Source organism: Bison bison, unplaced genomic scaffold, assembly GCF_000754665.1.
Source record: "Bison bison bison isolate TAMUID 2011002044 unplaced genomic scaffold, Bison_UMD1.0 scf7180017864035, whole genome shotgun sequence".
Classification (NCBI taxonomy): domain Eukaryota; kingdom Metazoa; phylum Chordata; class Mammalia; order Artiodactyla; family Bovidae; genus Bison; species Bison bison.
Genome location: NW_011494607.1, coordinates 20249034 through 20266735, shown reverse-complemented (window position 1 = coordinate 20266735; position 17702 = coordinate 20249034). Strand labels below are relative to the sequence as shown.

General features: G+C 34.4%; 1 protein-coding gene across 2 annotated transcripts in view; it reads left to right on the top strand.

The window, feature by feature from the left end:
- ASCC3 (activating signal cointegrator 1 complex subunit 3) overlaps positions 1-17702 on the top strand; it is a 341661-nt gene that overhangs the window by 35892 nt on the left and 288067 nt on the right. For both annotated transcript variants that reach the window (XR_824792.1, XM_010834747.1), the window contains exon 4: positions 3805-4364. Coding sequence is in view for 1 of the 2 variants with exons in the window: in XM_010834747.1 (XP_010833049.1) it covers positions 3805-4364 (560 nt within the window). In the remaining variant the exon portion in view is untranslated. The remainder of the gene's footprint in view (positions 1-3804; positions 4365-17702) is intronic.

Below are 17702 nucleotides of genomic sequence, written 5' to 3'. Positions count from 1 at the left end.
TCAGTCGCTCAGTCGTGTCCGACTCTTTGCGACCCCATGAACCGCAGCACGCCAGGCCTCCCTGTCCATCACCAACTCCCGGAGTTCACTGAGACTCACGTCCATCGAGTCGGTGATGCCATCCAGCCATCTCATCCTCTGTCATCTCCTTCTCCTCCTGTCCTCAGTCTTTTCCAGCATCAGGGTCTCATCAAATGAGTCAGCTCTTCGCATCAGGTGGCCAAAGTATTGGAGTTTCAGCTTTAGCATCATTCCTTCCAAAGAAATCCCAGGGCTGATCTCCTTCAGAATGGACTGGTTGGATCTCCTTGCAGTCCAAGGGACTCGCAAGAGCCTTCTCCAACACCACAGTTCAGAAAGCATCAATTCTTCGGCACTCAGCTTTCTTTATAGTCCAGCTCTCACACCCATACACGGCCACTGGAAAAACCATAGCCTTGGCTAGACGGACCTTTGTTGACAAAGTAATGTCTCTGCTTTTTAATATGCTATCTAGGTTGGTTATAACTTTCCTTCCAAGGAGTAAGCGTCTTTAAATTTCATGGCTGCCATCACCATCTGCAGTGATTTTGGAGACCAGAAAAATAAAGTCAGCCACTGTTTTCCACTGTCTCCCTATCTATTTGCCAAGAAGTGATGGGACTGGATGCCATGATCTTAGTTTTCTGAATGTTGAGCTTTAAGCCAACTTTTTACTCTCCTCTTTCACTTTCATCAAGAGGCTGTTTAGTTCCTCTTCACTTTCTGCCATAAGGGTGGTATCATCTGCATATCTGAGCTTATTGATATTTCTCTCGGCAACCTTGATTCCAGCTTGTGCTTCCTCCAGCCCAGCGTTTCTCATGATGTACTCTGCATATAAGTTAAATAAGCATGGTGACAATATATAGCCTTGACGTACTCCTTTTCCTTTTTGGAACCAGTCTGTTGTTCCATGTTGCTTCCTGACCTGCATACAGGTTTCTCAAGAGGCAGGTCAGGCCTTGGGGAAGGTTTAATAAAGGCATGGAAGTAGGCAGAGAGTAGAGCAGGCCCTGCCATTACCAAGGTTAAAATCCCTGGTCAGTGAACTAGATCCCACGTGCCACAACTAAGAGTTGGAATGCAGCAATTAAAGATCCCATATGCTGCAGCTAAGACCCAGCACAGCCAAATTAATAATAATAATAACATTTTTTTTAAGGACTTCAAATCTTAAAAAAAAAAAAGAACACCAAGAGTAACTAAAGAGTCTCTTGATGAGGGTGGAAGACGAGAGTGCAAAAGCTGGCTTAAAACTCAACATTCATTATCATAGCCTTCAGTCCCATCACTTCATGGCAAATAGATGGGGAAAAAGTAGAAACAGTGACAGATTTTATTTTCTTGGGCTCCAAAATCACTGTGGATGGTAACTGCAGCCACAAAATTAAAAGATGCTTGCTCCTCGGAAGAAGAACTGTGACAAACCTAGTTGTTGTTCAGTTGCTAAGGGGTGTCTGACTCTGCAATCCCATGGACAGCAGTATGCCAGGCTTCCCTGTCCTGTCTCCTGGAGTTTGCTCAAACTCATGTCCATTGAGTCAGTGATGCCATACTATCATCTCATCCTCTGTTGGCCCCTTTTCCTCCTGCCCTCAGTCTTTCCCAGCAGCAGGGTCTTTTCCAATATGTCCGCTCTTTGCATCAGGTGGCCAAAGTATTGGAGCTTCAGCATCAGTCCTTCCAATGAATATTCAGGGTTGAATTCCTTTAGAATTGACTGGTTCGATCTCCTTGCAATCAAAGGGACTCTCAAGAGTCTTCTTCAGCACCACAGTTTAAAAGAATCAATTCCTTAGTGCTCAGCCTTCTTTATGGTCCAGCTGTCACATGCGTGTATGACTACTGGAAAAATCATACTTTTTACTATATGGACCTTTGTCGGTAAAGTGATGTCTCTGCTTTTTAAATACACTGTATAGATTTGTCATAGATTTTTTTCCAAGGAACAAGCATCTTTTAATTTCACGGCTTCAGTCATTGTCCGAAGAAGCAGAGACATCATTTTGCTGACAAAGGTCCATATCGTTAAAGCTATGGTTTTTCCAATAGTCATGTACACATGTGAGGGTTGGATCATAAAGAATGTTGAGTGCTGGAGAAGACTCTTGAGAGTCCCTTGGACAGCAAGGAGATCAAACCAGTGAATCCTAAAGGAAATAAACCCTGAAATATTCATTGGAAGGACTGATGCTGAAGCTAAAGTTCCAGTACTTTAGCCCCCTGATTCAAAGAACCGACTCAGCATCATCATTTCTCATTGACGCTGGGCTTACCCAGCAGGAGGAAGGCAGGAGGAGAAGGGGATGACAGAGCATGAGATGGTAGGATGGCATCAGTGACTCAACAGACATGAGTTTGAGCAAACTCTGGGAGAGAGTGAAGGACTGGGAAGCCTAGCATGCTTCACTCCATGGGATTGGAAAGAGTTGGACACGACTTAGTGACTGAACAACCAGAACAGGACCTGAGTTTTGGATGTTAAGAAATTCTTGTTGGCTAGAGTAGGAAATGTATAGTAGCGAGTAAAGCAGGTAAAACAGAATGGATCAGCGTTAGGCATGACTTTAAAATAAAGTATAGGAGTTTAGGTTGAATTACTGAGTTTTATGGGGCTTCCCAGGTGGCACTAGTGGTAAAGAACATGCCTGCCAGTGCAGGAGACATAGAGACCTGGTTTGGATCCCTGGGTTGGGAAGATCCCCTGGAGGAGGGCATGGCAACCCACTCCAGTGTTCTTGCCTAGAGAATCTGGTGAACAGAGAAGTCTGTCGGACTATAGTACATAGAGCCACAAAGAGTCCTACACAACTGAAGCAACTTAGCATGTATGCAGGCATTGAACTTTATCATAAGCTGCTCAAGATTTGTGATTAATGATGTAATTGGAGCTATGGTTTCAAGAAGGTGATGGTGTTAATTGTATTATTACTAACATTACAAATATTACTTTAGGAAGTCTTACTTTTCAGGCCTTCTCAGAATTTCTTTTTTACTCTAAGAATATTCTTTGAATTCTATGACATAATTATAGACTCTTCCTTTTGAGAATTAGATATGAGATACTAATGCCTTAAAGAAATTAGGGGCTGGTCCTTTTAACTTCCTCTTACTTTCATAAGAATTTACTTTTGGCCTCTTCTCAATAGCAGAATTTAAAAAAAACTTTTGTAGTATGGCTGAGTTTATTTTAAAAGATTCTTTTCATGTACATCCTTGATAGTATTAAATATTTTCAAAACTATTTTTTGTTGAAGTGTAGTTGATTTATGTAGTAATAAATATTTTTGAATGAAAACTATAATAAATCTGTTCTTGCCATCTCAGATGTACAGTACATGGAAAGAAAGTTATGGATTTGTAACTTGTGGGAGCTGGCTTCCTTCCAGCTCCAGAAGTCTATAATTCAGATTTTTTTTTGCATCTTTTTAATTTAACTAGCTCATCAAATCAAGTTTCAAAATTTGGTTTTAAAATGCCTTACATAATGCCTCAAATTGTTTTTAGAAAAAGGTAAGGGATTATTATAGGTAGTTTCTATCTTACGTATAATACTGACAATGGGTTATTTACCTAATGCCATTCTTTGGGAATTTGGGAATGGCCTTAAAGGGATTTTCCTGTTCCTGAATTGGTTATCTTCATCTGTCTCACTGTATCTAAATATCAGTATATTTTCACTGTTGAATTTGCTCAGAGGAATATTTGTAGTAGTTTTTTTTGGAAAATGGAAGCTTGAACCATGATCCATTTAAGCTAATACTGTTTCTTTTGTCTGAATAGTTGGAACAGATAATGGGAAAGAAGCCATTGAAAGTGCAGCCGCATTTCTCTTCAAGACATTTCACTTGAAGGACTGTGTTGGTCACCAGGAGACAAAGGCTATCAAACAGATGTTTGGTCCCTTTCCATCATCATCTGCCACTGCAGCTTGTGATGCTACTAATCGAATTACTTCTCATTTTTGTAAAGACAGTCTTACTGCTCTTGTCCAGATGACAACCGATGAAAATGGGGATCGAGTTTTATTTGGTAAAAATTTAGCATTTTCATTTGACATGCATGATCTGGACCACTTTGATGAACTGCCAATAAATGGTGAATCCCAGAAAACTATAAGCTTGGATTATAAGAAGTTTCTGACTGACCACCTTCAGGACCATTCCACCCTGAACCGCAAGCCTGCGGAAAAAACAAATGACTCTTTTTTGTGGTGTGAAGTTGAGAAGTACTTAAATGCAACTTTAAACGAAATGGCTGAAGCAACAAGAATAGAAGATCTTTGCTGTACTTTATATGATATGCTTGCCTCTGTTAAAAGTGGTGATGAACTTCAGGATGAGGTACAGTTGAAGTTATTGCAGTTTTATCTTAATGTGCATTATCTTAATGGAATAGCCTTTTAAAATATGGGTGTCTAGCAAAGAAAGTACTTTAATATTGTGCTGCAGTGATCAAATATGTAGCCAAATGGTTTTACATGGTAGGCATGCATATTTCTCCACTGTGTTGTAGGAGGACTGTGAGCGTAATGAATAGGGGAATAGTGAGGGTGTCCACATGACCTGGTTACTGGGACAGTTCTGGTTAAACCTGTTGTTACATTGTAATAGTTAGAAGTGTCCCTTCTTCAAAAAGTATATAGGTTTGAATGATAAATTACATGGTTAATCTAGTAATATCTGATGAAAATAAGTTTCAAAACACAAATTTTATCTGTCTGTTGAATGACTTACTGATTTACAAAATATTTTTGGCTAGTTTCTATGATTTAAAGAATAAACTTGCAAAAACAAACTAATCTGGAAATAATTGGACTATTTTATATTACTTGTTCAATAAAGAATTGTGTATTTGTAAGTTTTTTATATCACACAAAGGAAACATTATTTTAATTCCTTTCTATGCCACCATTTGGTGATGTTACTCAAAAAATGGTGAATTACTCTTACTGTCACATGAAAAGTTTATCTTGAAGGATTTCGGTTGCTTTCAATCATGGCATTATATTCATTTTCTGATACAAATGTCAAATAATGTCAACCCAGTTTTAATACTGGATGAGTAATATATTTGATGAGGATGAAGAGAGGTGGCATATTGTTGTATTAATAGAAAGGGCAGAGGCTTTGAAATCAGAAGTCCTTCCTTTCCCACTTATTGATAGTGAGACTTGAGGTAGTTGAATCTCCTGGAGCCTGTTTTGTAGTTGAACTGTCTCAGGGTAAAAAGAATACATTGATTATGGAGTTGGTATAAGTCTTAAATAGGATACCATATGTGAAATGATAAGTAGCATTTGTAAATACTGCATGGTAGCTGCAATTATTTTTGTTGTTGTTGTTATTGAAATTAAGAATTTTAAAATCACACAGTATCAGAAATGTAGAAAAAAATCTCGGTAGTATTATTTTTTTTTCCAGAAGTGGGAGAAAAATTTAGGGAATAGGAGAAATAAGTATTGGAGGCATGCCAAAAAATCTCGGTAGTATTTTTTTTTTTCCAGAAGGGGGAGAAAAATTTAAGCAATAGGAGAAATAGGTATTCGAGGACTAAACCCCTGGTAGTTAGATATTATACTCATTAACTGTAGTTTCAAAGTAAGTTAACATGCTGTTAATTCTTTGATCAGTCTTGTTTACCTTTAATGTTTTACACTTAACTTATCAGATATGGTCCACATTCATAAGTGGTTCTCTCTGACATTGTGAAAAGTAACATTCTTTTAAAAATTGTGATATAAAGAAAATTTTACTATTTGCTTGTTATAATTGAATACATAGCAATTTTGCTGTGATTATTGTAAACTGATACTTACAAACATCAAACTCATGGAAATTTGTCTGAGTGAGCCATAAAACTATTCTTTTTATTTTAGAGTATCTAGAGTGAAGTTTGCATTTCTTAGTTTTTCACCACAATTCTTAAGTATATAACTGAAACTGGTTATTGGAAGAACATATTCTTCTCAAGATTGTTTTCATAATGTACCTAACTGTAGGGTCAGAGTGAATTCATGCTTTCATCCATTCATCATATGTTGTAGCACTAGGTGCTACTTACTGAACATAAAAGGATGCATAGGACAGCAACCTTGCTCTTGGGGAATTTGTTGTTTAGTCAGAGGAGGCATGCCAATAAGTAAGTGCTCCCAGATACCTAGGTATGATGATACTGTATACAAAGAAAAGTGGGGCATAAAAGAGTCAGTCATACATTTCGTAGGGGAGTTAGAATGGTAGGAAAAGTATTCATAGAGGAGGGTAAGCATGAGCCAAACCTTAAAATACAATAAGATTTAACTTCTTCAAGTGGATCAGAAAGGTAAGGAACATATTTTAAGTGTGAGAAAAAGCAAGGTGTGTTTTGAGGGCTGTAGTCTCTACAGTGAAGATGCAAGATATGCAGAGTGGGTACGGTCAGAGACAAGGATGAGCAGGGAGGTAAGGGCCAAATAAGGTAAAGCCTTATACACTTTGTTCAGGTATATTGTAAGCCACTCTAAAACCTGTAGATACACCCTGCTTGATCTTGTTTAATGATTTTCAACCAGGATTTTATGGACAGTTTAACATGTAAGTGAATATTTCACGTATTAGATTAAAAGCTGTTAGAGACCTTAAGCACTGAAAATGTTAAATGCTGAGGCATTTCTTCTCCCCTCCCATAGACTTTTTTTAAAAATTAAAAGCATGCTACAGCAAATATAAGAAAGTCTAATAAAATTTTATTTTATTTTTACCATTGTGGCTGAATTGATGTCTTTTTCAAACATCAAATTCTTAAAAAAAAAAAGTTTTTCTCATTTTTTGGTACCCCTGTTTTGCTGGTACTTGAAGGAAATGTTTGGTGGCCTCATGGATTATTGCTCACTGGAGATACGTGTTTTATAGAGGTGCTGGGAAATTTGTCCAAGGTTGCAGGATAAATAGTGAATCCAGGGTTTAAACTCAGACAACCGTGACTCCAGTGTGTGCTTTCTTTGCAAAGAAATAGTTCTGTACATTTCCTTAGGTTTGATGCTTTGAAACATCAAGCAGTTTAAGTATGGTTAGGATTCTTTGGCCTTTACTCTAATTTACAATTTCTTCAGAAACAATATCTGTTCCTTAAACAGAATTCCAGATATGGAATTGGCTGAAATAAGCGAAAGGAAGAAATATTGAGAACTTGTTAAAGATGAGTTTTAAAATTTCTGTGGGGAATTGCATTTAAAGTAATTCTGTGTTTCTTTGAGTGTTGAACTAATAAAACAGCCAACTTAGGTTTCTGAGTACAATCTTCTTTTCCTTTCCTACTTTGCATCTTTAAGTTTAAACTCTGACTCCCGGTAATTTATTTGTTAAGGCCATAGTTACTATGATTAAGCCTAAGAATTTGATTGGGCTAGACTCTCTATTCTTTACACTCTTTGAGACTTACTTACTTCTAAAAATACTTTTTAAAGTTAGTACATTTTAACTACCCAGAAGAAGATAAGATATAAACATTTCAGATTATTTTCTTAATCAGGACTCATCCCTGGTTGGTACAGACATCTTCTTGGCTGCTGCTTTTCTGTAACCAGAATTGTAGCAATAGGTTTGGTCCTAATAGGATCACGTAGTCAGTGAACTTTCAACAGAAACTTTTCCCCAAGAAAGTAGTAGTTTTAATAACAGCAAACCTCCCATGTTTTGAATGCCTGTTATATATAGAGTTAGACCAAGCTGTCTCACTTGATATAACCAGTTTCTTCATAGTTCTGCAAGGTAAGGATGGTATACTATGTATAAAGATAACAAACAAAATAACCCCCCCAAACCCGTGTCCCAGTTTGTTTCCTAAAGTCACAAAGCAAGACACTGGTAGGTATTCTGGGCCTTTTGTTTTAATCACCAGCACAAGCCTGCTGTTCCTCTCTGGTATATCACTGAATTCTTTGAAGAGAAGGACACTTACTTAAAAGGCTCTGAAGGAAATTCTGTCTTTGTGCACTTACCTATTGTTGACGGTGGGCAGGTTATTAAACTCTTGTGAACTTTTGTTTCACAATGTCTCTGTAAGGATTTGTGAGAGACTATATACGTAGAACCTACCTAGCATAATGTTTCACAAACTGTAGGTTCTCGAATGTTAGATTCTTGCCTTCCACATTAATAAGGATTATATATTTCCATGTATGCAAAGTTTTATTAGAGTGGATACCTTACAGATCAGTATATAAATTTTATCTATGCCTTATTATATATAAATGTTTCAAGTAGTTAATTAAATGATGCTTAGAGGATAGTTCTTAATTCAGAGAATTATTATTTTTACAGCTTTTTTTTTCTCTTTTGCTTTTATAAGTCTCACTATTCTAAAAGTCTTGAATTCAGTTTTTGCAGTGAGTTCTGATTTTAAAATCTTTGGTAAAATAGAAAAGAAATTAATAGAAAATTACTTGAAAATATTGGAAATGGAGTATACATATCTCTTGGTATTATTTCAGGATTAAATGCTATTTGCAGAGTTATTAATATTGATGTAAATATTGATAAGTTATGTTTAACAAGTTCTTAGGAAAAGTGAATTTTGAGTTATATTGATATTATCATACTTTGCAGTTGGGCAGCTGAGGTTCATTCTTTATAGCTTTTCTAATTTTACATTCACTATTAGCATTATCGACTCTATGCAGATGGTGTTATTTAACCCATGAAAATTCATTTCTGAACCCAGTCCTGTTCCAGATATGTACCTGATCTTAAAAATTAGGACTTATTTGGTTAGAATGTCTTTTGAGGAAAGACTATTTTTTTTAAATACTCATTTGCATTATAAATGATTCCAGCATCCTTTGAAATTTTAATATAGAATAATTAGCATGGCTTAATAAAGTGGCTCCCAAACTTTACATTGTTTAACATTATGGAGGATCTCATAGAGTTTTCTTTATGTTGCTTATCATAATGTTCTACTAGGGTCAAACATGACTGAGCGACTGAACTGAATGGAATATTATGTTAAAAATTGAAACAAAGTTTTTAATATGTTATTAAATACTGTATTTATTAAATAAAAATCATTTAAAATAATACTAAGTCTATTACATTAGTGTAAATAGCTAAATCTATTACATTAATGCCAATAACACTAAATATGTTATATTAATATAAGTAACATTTTTATGAAAAATAACTTTTCTAAAATAGAATATAAAGTATGAAGAATGGGATTGTATGGCATTTTTTCAAGTCTTTTCAGTATCTAGCTTAATATAAGACAACTAGATTCCCATATGTGCTTCTGCATGCAGTCTGTTCATATATCACACATTATGTAGCCTCTGAAAACTCCACTTACTTTGTACCCATGGGAGGATGAGGATGAAGGAGGCAAATAACATTTGACTGTTATCACAAAACTAATTTTGGTTCATGGACCTCCTGAAAGGGTCTCGGAGATTCTAGACCACACATTGATATATACACTATAGCTTGGCAAGGAGGCTATAGTGATGATTTTGGTACCCAGAGTAGAAAATTTAAAATATTATCGAGCTGAATGTCTAACATGAATGCTTTATGAAAAGTCTTCATATTATATAAGGACACCAACATTAATGAGGTTGAAATTAAAATAGTATCTCTTTAACTGTAAGGACCAATTATGTGTTGCTTTTTCTATAGTCATTTCACCAAATAATCAGAAGAGCCCTGCCCCTGCCCCAAGTCTGAGTAGAGAGCTGCCATTGGGTAAAGTTATACTTAGAGAATATTTAGAATCATAGCATTCCCCCAACCCTGCCCCAAAGTATATTATGTGTGTGTCTAGCATTCTATCCAAATGATGCCCATATAATAAGATCTACTTATTCTAATGAGTTTCTTTTTTTTTTCAAAAGGCATTTTACCCCTTTCTTGAGTAGCCCTCGTCTAACTTGTTTATTAAACTGACAAACTGCTCCTATTACATCTGCCATTTACTCTTATATCTATACATGGAGAAGTAAAGTTATAGATGTCTCCTCTTTTATATGATTGTGTTTTAGACATGTGATGGCAGTTATATTTTTCTTTTCTTTAGTATTTTTTTTTAAGTGTAAAACCCTCCCAGTTTTCCTCTGTTAGTATTAATCCATTATCGACACAATTTGGATACAGCTGTTCGGTCCTCTATAGATCTAACACTATTGACGTGTAGAATGCTTTCATCATCTCATCTTCAAAGGTATCAAACTTTCAGTTGCTTTTCCAATCTAAGAACAACTAACCTAACAATCTCATAGGAAAAAGACTATTTTGCCATGATTTTACTTGTGAATTCTGTTCATGTTCTGTTACATTTTCATGTATTGATATTAAGTAATTTTCACAATCCATCTTTTACATCATTTATTTTTTAAATTGGGGACTTTTGCCTTCATCTGTCACTTCTATTTTCCTTTATTATTCCTCAGAGATAGCAAAGACTCTGGCCTCAAATCTGTAAGTAGTTTTTGAACCTTGGGATATGATTCATCAAGGTCTGAACACCTGAAGTTATTTATTTGAAGACGTTAAGTGATTCCTTACTACTTTCTCCATAAGGTAAAGCTCAGTATTTCTCTGTAGGTAGCATTCGGTCTTTATGGTATCTATTCTGCTCTTTCCTGTCTTAAGCTAATGTTTCCTGTAGGAGAAGTGAAAATGGACTTCTCTTATCTTCCTCATGGAGGAACATGTGTCTTGGTTTTATTTCCTTGCTTCAAACTTGATAAAGAAAGCTCTTTGTTATTTCTCTCATTTTTATGTGCCAAGATATTCTTAGAGATTTAACTTTATAGATACTACAATACTATGTTTTAAAGACATATATGTATAATTATGTTAGTTTTTATTGTGATTTGCTACCATACTTTCTCTCATGTCCCTCTAGGTTTTTTGTTTTTTTTTTTTTAGTTTATGGTTACTGCCTAGCCATAGTGTTTTATAGAATCCAGTTTTTTCCCCTTATTATTTATTTTTAAGACTGTACTGAAATTCTAGCCTTTTGTGTCATTTCATTTTTTTAATGTCCACTGTTTTTTACACAACTTTATTTTTCTAATTAAAATAATGTATCATTGTAGAAAATTTAGAGCACACTTATATATAACATGTAGAAACAAAATCATCTGCATTCTCAGTATATCTAGTCATGGTCATAGCAACTATTTTGGCATATATATTTTAAAAATATGAATAATTTAAAAATGGATCATATGGTCTATGAATTGCTTTTTTGTTACTTAACACTTCTGTGTGAGACAATAAAACATTTTTATGACAATAAAATCTGCAATACATTATCTATTGTATACATTTTTTAAATTGAAGTATACTTGACTTACAATGTGATATTAGTTTCATGTATATATCATGGTGATTTGGTTAATGTATAATACTTTTTAGTGGCTGCAGAGTATACATTTTTCATCGTATCCTAGTTTATTCTGCTACTGAAGATTTAAGTTAAATCTAGCCTTTCTCTATGATAAAACTCTTATGCTAAATATTTGCTCACACACATTTTCCCCTTTAATATATTCCTAGTACTTAAAATTTTGCATCCAGAAGTACTGACAGAATTCTTTCCTGGAAGAGTCCACCAGTGTACATTTCTGCCTGTAGTGTATAAGAGTATCCTTGAACTTACATTCTTGGCCGGCCCAGTTTATTAGGGGGAAAATGATATCTCACTGTTTTAATTACATTTTTATTACTACTGAGGTAAAGATTTTTTTCCCCATATATTTATAGGCCACTTACTGCTTTCTTATGAGAATTGCGAATTTTTCATTTGATGAAGTTGAGTTACTTTTTCTTAATTAATAAGATAATTTATAATGAGATTGCAAATGTTTTTGCAGATGTTTTGGGTATATAAATAGGCAAGTCTATTCATCTTTTCATTTACGAATCTTTTCTTTTTTTTGGTGTTCTGCTTAGAAAGGCAGTCCCCAGGACGTGATTGAACCTCTCTTTTATGAATTTTTTTCATTTTAGTCTCACTGGGTTTAGTCAGAATGTTATTTGGGTCAGATGTATCTTTGTATTTAATTTGTAGGTACATATATGAATATATTCATATTATGTGCTCTGAAGTGATATAGCCATTTTCTCCCAAGGTTCTTGTTACTTCCACATTGTCTGCCACTTCAGATTATTCATTCCTACTTTTACTTTATAAGGGATAAAATTTTTATGAGGAAAATTCATGTTTTACTTTATCTGAATGTAAAAATTAGGAAAGGTCGAGACAGTTGAAGTGTTTTACCTGCTGTAACAGGTCTCTTAAGTTTTACAGTCTGTATTGGGAAAGCACTAGCTATATATATATATATATATATATATATATTTTGGTTGGATGTTGCTTTTATCTTCTTTATGGTTCAAATTGTTAGAACAATGGGCTGAAATGACATGATAAAACAGATAAATATAAGTTCATATACTTGTAACAAGGAACACTGTTAATTTTAGACAGGAAGGTCTAGTTCAGCAGCAGCATTTGAATAAACTAAATTCAGTGGGAGTTAGCCATGGGACCTGTGAATTCAAGTGTTTAAGAGAGAATGGGAAAAAAAAGAGAGAGAGAGAGAGAATGGGCTTTAGGGCAGACACATGTATGAATCCTAGCTCTCCTGCTGATAACTGACTTTGGCCAAGTCACTTCTCCAAGGTGCAGCTTTTGTAATTGTTATGTGGAGAAAGTGATAGGCTTACCATATAGGTTGCTATGCAGATACGATGTAAAGCACTTGAAGCACTTAAAATAGTGCCTAGCAGATGCTAAGTATTCCATATGTATTATTTTTGTAAGCAGTCTTATGTAGCTAGCTAACAAGACAATTTTAATATTAAAAAAGTACAATCTTATACATGGGTAATGACAGTTCAGCTCTTTTTTGTGCTCTTTAGGCCGCACCTGGCCACCATAGTTTTTTTAAGGGAGTTACAGTCCTACAAAGGCATAGAGAAGAGAGTGATGAGGTCAGTGAAGGAAGTAGAATTAATGTTTTGTGATGAACACTTGAAAAACTTCTAACTGTTTATTCTTTTTGAGAGAAATCTATGGTGGGATAGGAGGATGGGCATAATATTTGAAGATCTGTACATGGAAGAAGGATGGCCCAAAATTTTAACTAGTGCTCTGGGTGGAAGGTACATGAAGACAGATCCCAGCTCAGGCAAACATTTTCTGAATCCTTTAAATATAAGGTGCTCTTTTGGCAAATAATGAGATCTTTTATTGGAAAGATAGACATGTATACTCAATGATTAGTTTGTTGAAATTTGTTGAGGGTTGAATTATATGACTTTTAAGATACCTTTCATCCCCAAAAGTTCTCAAGGTCTTGTGTCATCTTGTTGTAGGTATGGAGGAAAAGATATTATTAATATGTTAAACTCACAATGAGGACTTAAAAATACTTACTTGCTTCCAATTTGTGGCAATAACAGATTTCAGACTATTTTGCCCTTAGTTGGAATGATTGTTCAAAGAGTAAGACATTTTGCCAAATTTCATGCATTTAGTTTTATTCTTCTCTGTTTGGTACTGTTCATTCACTCACTCATTCATTCTCTACTGTGTGTCAAGTACTCTTTGGTTTTGGGAGACAAAAAGGTAAGGTAACAGAGTTCAATCATCCCATTCCCATTATCTTGCTTTCTTAAGTCTCTTCGTCTTGGAACTTTCACACATATACTTAAAAGGAGAATGGGCAAGAAAATTATGTTTGATATAATGAATGTTGTTATGACTAATTTGGAAGAGCATGTGGATTTTCTAAATATATATTGAGAAATATCTGTAATGTATTGATACAGAAAAGTAATATATGAGAATAAAGAATAAATTTCTGTGTTTTAAAAGTATTTGAGATGAATAAAAAAGCATTCTGAATAATGTTTTAGTTGTCAGTTTATAGGCGTAAATAAGTATGGCTATTAGATTTAGAAATTGCTGTAAGCATTTATTTAAATATTTAAAATTTCATATTTGTTCAGCTTTATATATATATGAATAATATGGTCCACTCATACATGCATATGATGGCTATAAATTTGTTTTCACTAAGGCATTTAAAAATCAGCGTAATTTCTTTTTAATAATTAGTATACTATAAATTTGCCATGTGCATGCAATTGTAAAGTAAACTTTTAAATATACAATGATACTTAACTTTAACCTTAACTTATACATCTAATTAATTATAGTATGTGAGGAATAAATAGATTTACATTCCAAGTAGTTTTAATTAAGTTGTAAGTGACCTTGGTTTTAGCTTTGTTAAGTTGTTATGATAGATTAAGTACCTGTAAATAATGAGTAAGTTTTTCTGAAAGTGTAATTTATCTAATTCTCTGCAATGCAGCAACAATTTGCATAGCACATTTTTCTTGAGAGAAAAAGAAATGTTAAATAAATACTGTCCTAATTTTCATGGTCATTTTCTTTTGTTGTTTAAGACTTTATTTTGGAATGTATGAATATTTAATAATTTTTTATGCCACAAATCAAACTAAGAGTAATTTACAGTGTTATAAATAACATGCTCTGCTTTATATAATTATTCTGATACTGAGTTCCACATGGACTGTTAATTCAAACTTTTCAGAATTACTCAGCGTTTTATTTTATCATACTATATTATTCTTTGTTTTCAGTATGCACATCTTTTTCATTTCATGTATAAATCTAACTAAAGTTGCTTATTGTCTCAAAGGAAGACATTCCCTAAATTGAGTATCATTTTTCTCTGGATACCACATTATCTATAGTGTATGGTGTATGCTGTTTATTATATACAGTAGAGGTGTAGGTACAACTCTTACGTTTTAAAATTTTGTAACTAAAAATGGAAATACATGGATTTGCCTTAGTTTAATTTATGAAAATCAGAATGCCTCCTCTTTGTCATGGGGCTTTATTGGATAGTCACATGATATTCCAGTCCTCCTACTATGCTTAGAATGCCAACCTGAGCAGATAATTGGTAAATTACCCTGTTTTAATACTAGTGTGTTAGTTGCTCAGTCATGTCTGACTCCTATGGACTGTAGCCTGCCAGGCTCCTCTGTCCATGGAATTCTCCAGGCAAGGATACTGAAGTGGGTCGCCATTCTCTTCTCCAGGGAATCGTCCTGACCCAGGGATCAATTCCAGGTTTCCTACATTGCAGGTGGATTCTTTACCATCTGAGCCACTAAGGAAGCCCATTTTAATACTAATGCCTAAGGTTATTCTGACTTCATAAAGTAAACTTCTGGAGGTTTCTTTATTTTTTAAAAAGGTTTCTTAAAGCAATTATTTCTTTCATGAAAGTTTGACACTAGTATGCTAATAAACTTATCCCACCTGGTGTCTTTTGTAGTTAGCAATTCATATTTTCCAGTTGTTGGTTTATTCAGATTTTCTATTTCTTCTTAAATCATTTGACAATTATATTTTTCTATGAAATTAGCCATTTCATTAGCTACATATTCAAGCTTTTGGCTCTAAAGTTACTCATAAATGTCTTCTAATTAAAAAAAATTTTTTTACACCAACTTTTAGTTATGTTGCCCCAGTCTTTTTATCTGTACTTTCTAATTTTTGATACAAGACTGTTTGCTTTCAAAGAATCACATTTTAATTTTGCTGGTCTTTATTTTTTCTCACATAAGTTTTGGCTTTTATTCATATAGCGGGTATCCGTTTTAAATAATAAGACATCTGGTAGTTTCCCATCTTTAGATACAAAGGGTTTGAGACAAGCCTGATTGTCCTTCTAGTTACATCCAGTTATAACAGATATAATTGTTTCACAGTGGAAATGGGTTTCTTCTTTGAAATTTTTAACCTGTTTATAACTACTTGTTTTTAAATGCTATCGATAATAATCATGATAGCATTTGAAATACTCTAAAAATATAAAATGACATCAAGGACATTTATTGTATCTGCAAAATAAAATAGATCCCAATGAGAATATTAAAAGATATGTATATTTTACGACCTGGTAACTATTGCGGTTTGAAAATGACCTCATATTGACCATTAATTCCCTCTTTTCATTACTCATTTTCTTCACAAAGATTTGTTAAGCATCTTTTTTTTTTTTTATATGTAAGGCATTTTACTAGGTAGTTTTTACTTAAACCACAAGTGTATGGTCCTTTAACTTTATAAATATTTATCAGCAGTAGGAGAATCACCTTGATTGATAGAGCTTTAAAATTTATTTTTCCTTGAATCAGTTATCATTTTTTAAATTAATAAACTTCTTAAATAGCAGCATTGTTTACAGAAAAATTGAGCAAAAGGGATAGAATGTTTCAATATACCTTCTTTTGTTTTGTTTCATAAATCCTTTTAATAGAAAACAACTGCTTTATTATCTCCTGGAACTTTAGTGCTTACTTGAAAGTCTGTATCACATTGTTCTGTATTACCTTCTTCTGAGTAAACTTAAGTTCCTGTGTCGATTTTGTTGACTGTCATTTTTAGTTTAAGATTTGTTCATATGTTTTAAAATTTTAATTCTTATGCTGATGTTGATTTGTAGGATCTTCCCTCCACATCCCCCTCCTCCCTCCACATCCCCCTCCTCCCCATCCTAGATTGCTGTAGAAGGTGTGGCCCCACGTCTCATTTTGATGGTAGTTCTTTTCAGGCCCTTCTCATGAACATGGGAGCTCTGTGCCCATGCTCTGGCTTCACCTAAGTCCCCTGGCTCTGCTTCCCACATTGTTTGCAGCATTTTTCATCTAGATTATCTCTCAGGAGCCAGGCTCCTGGCCTTGCTGTCCAAAACTGGAGCTCAGTTGTCACTTTTGCTCTACTCAGTGCTTCCCTTTTTTTTGCTCTATTTATGGCCAAGAGAGATGTTTTTCTTCTTTTTAAGGTTGAGGTATCTTTTAGGTTTTTCTCTTTTTCTGTCTTACCAGAGAAGGTGCATTCAAGTGTGAATTTTGTGCCATACCTTCTTTTTCATCTTAATTGCTAATACTTGTTATCAGAAGGCAGCCTCCTTCCTCTGTTAAGGGTAAAAGGGAGTTTTTTTTTTTTTTCAAAATAATTTTAAGAAGAAATTTAAATGTAAAATATATTGTATTTTTTAAAAAAGAGAAATGACTGTGGTTATCCTTTAAGATCATTATTTTTTATTGTGGCAAACTGTTTAAGGGTTTTTTTATTTATAAACATTCTACAATTTGAAAATAGTAGACTAAATTCAGTATATGGAAAGTCAGTTGTACTGTCAGAATCCATGACCAATAAACACTTCTTCTTCAGCTGTTCTTTCTACTTAGGGTTAAAATGGAAATCTTAAGTTTGCTTAAGACAATGGAAAATTAATCACGATGGTTTTGTTGTTTTAATAAGAATAACTAATACTTGTAGCCTTTACAAGTATTTTGATAATTTTAACAAAAAATTCCCAGTAACTCATTGTTCAGTTCAGTTCAGTTCAGTCGCTCAGTCGTGTCCGACTCTTTGTGACCCCATGGATCACAGCATGCCAGGCCTCCCTGTCCATCACCAACTCCCGGAGTTCACTCAGACTCAGGTCCATCGAGTCAGTGATGCCATCCAGCCATCTTATCCTCTGTCGTCTCCTTCTCCTCCTGCCCCCAATCCCTCCCAGCATCAGAGTCTTTTCCAGTGAGTCAGCTCTTTGCATGAGGTGGCCAAAGTACTGGAGCTGT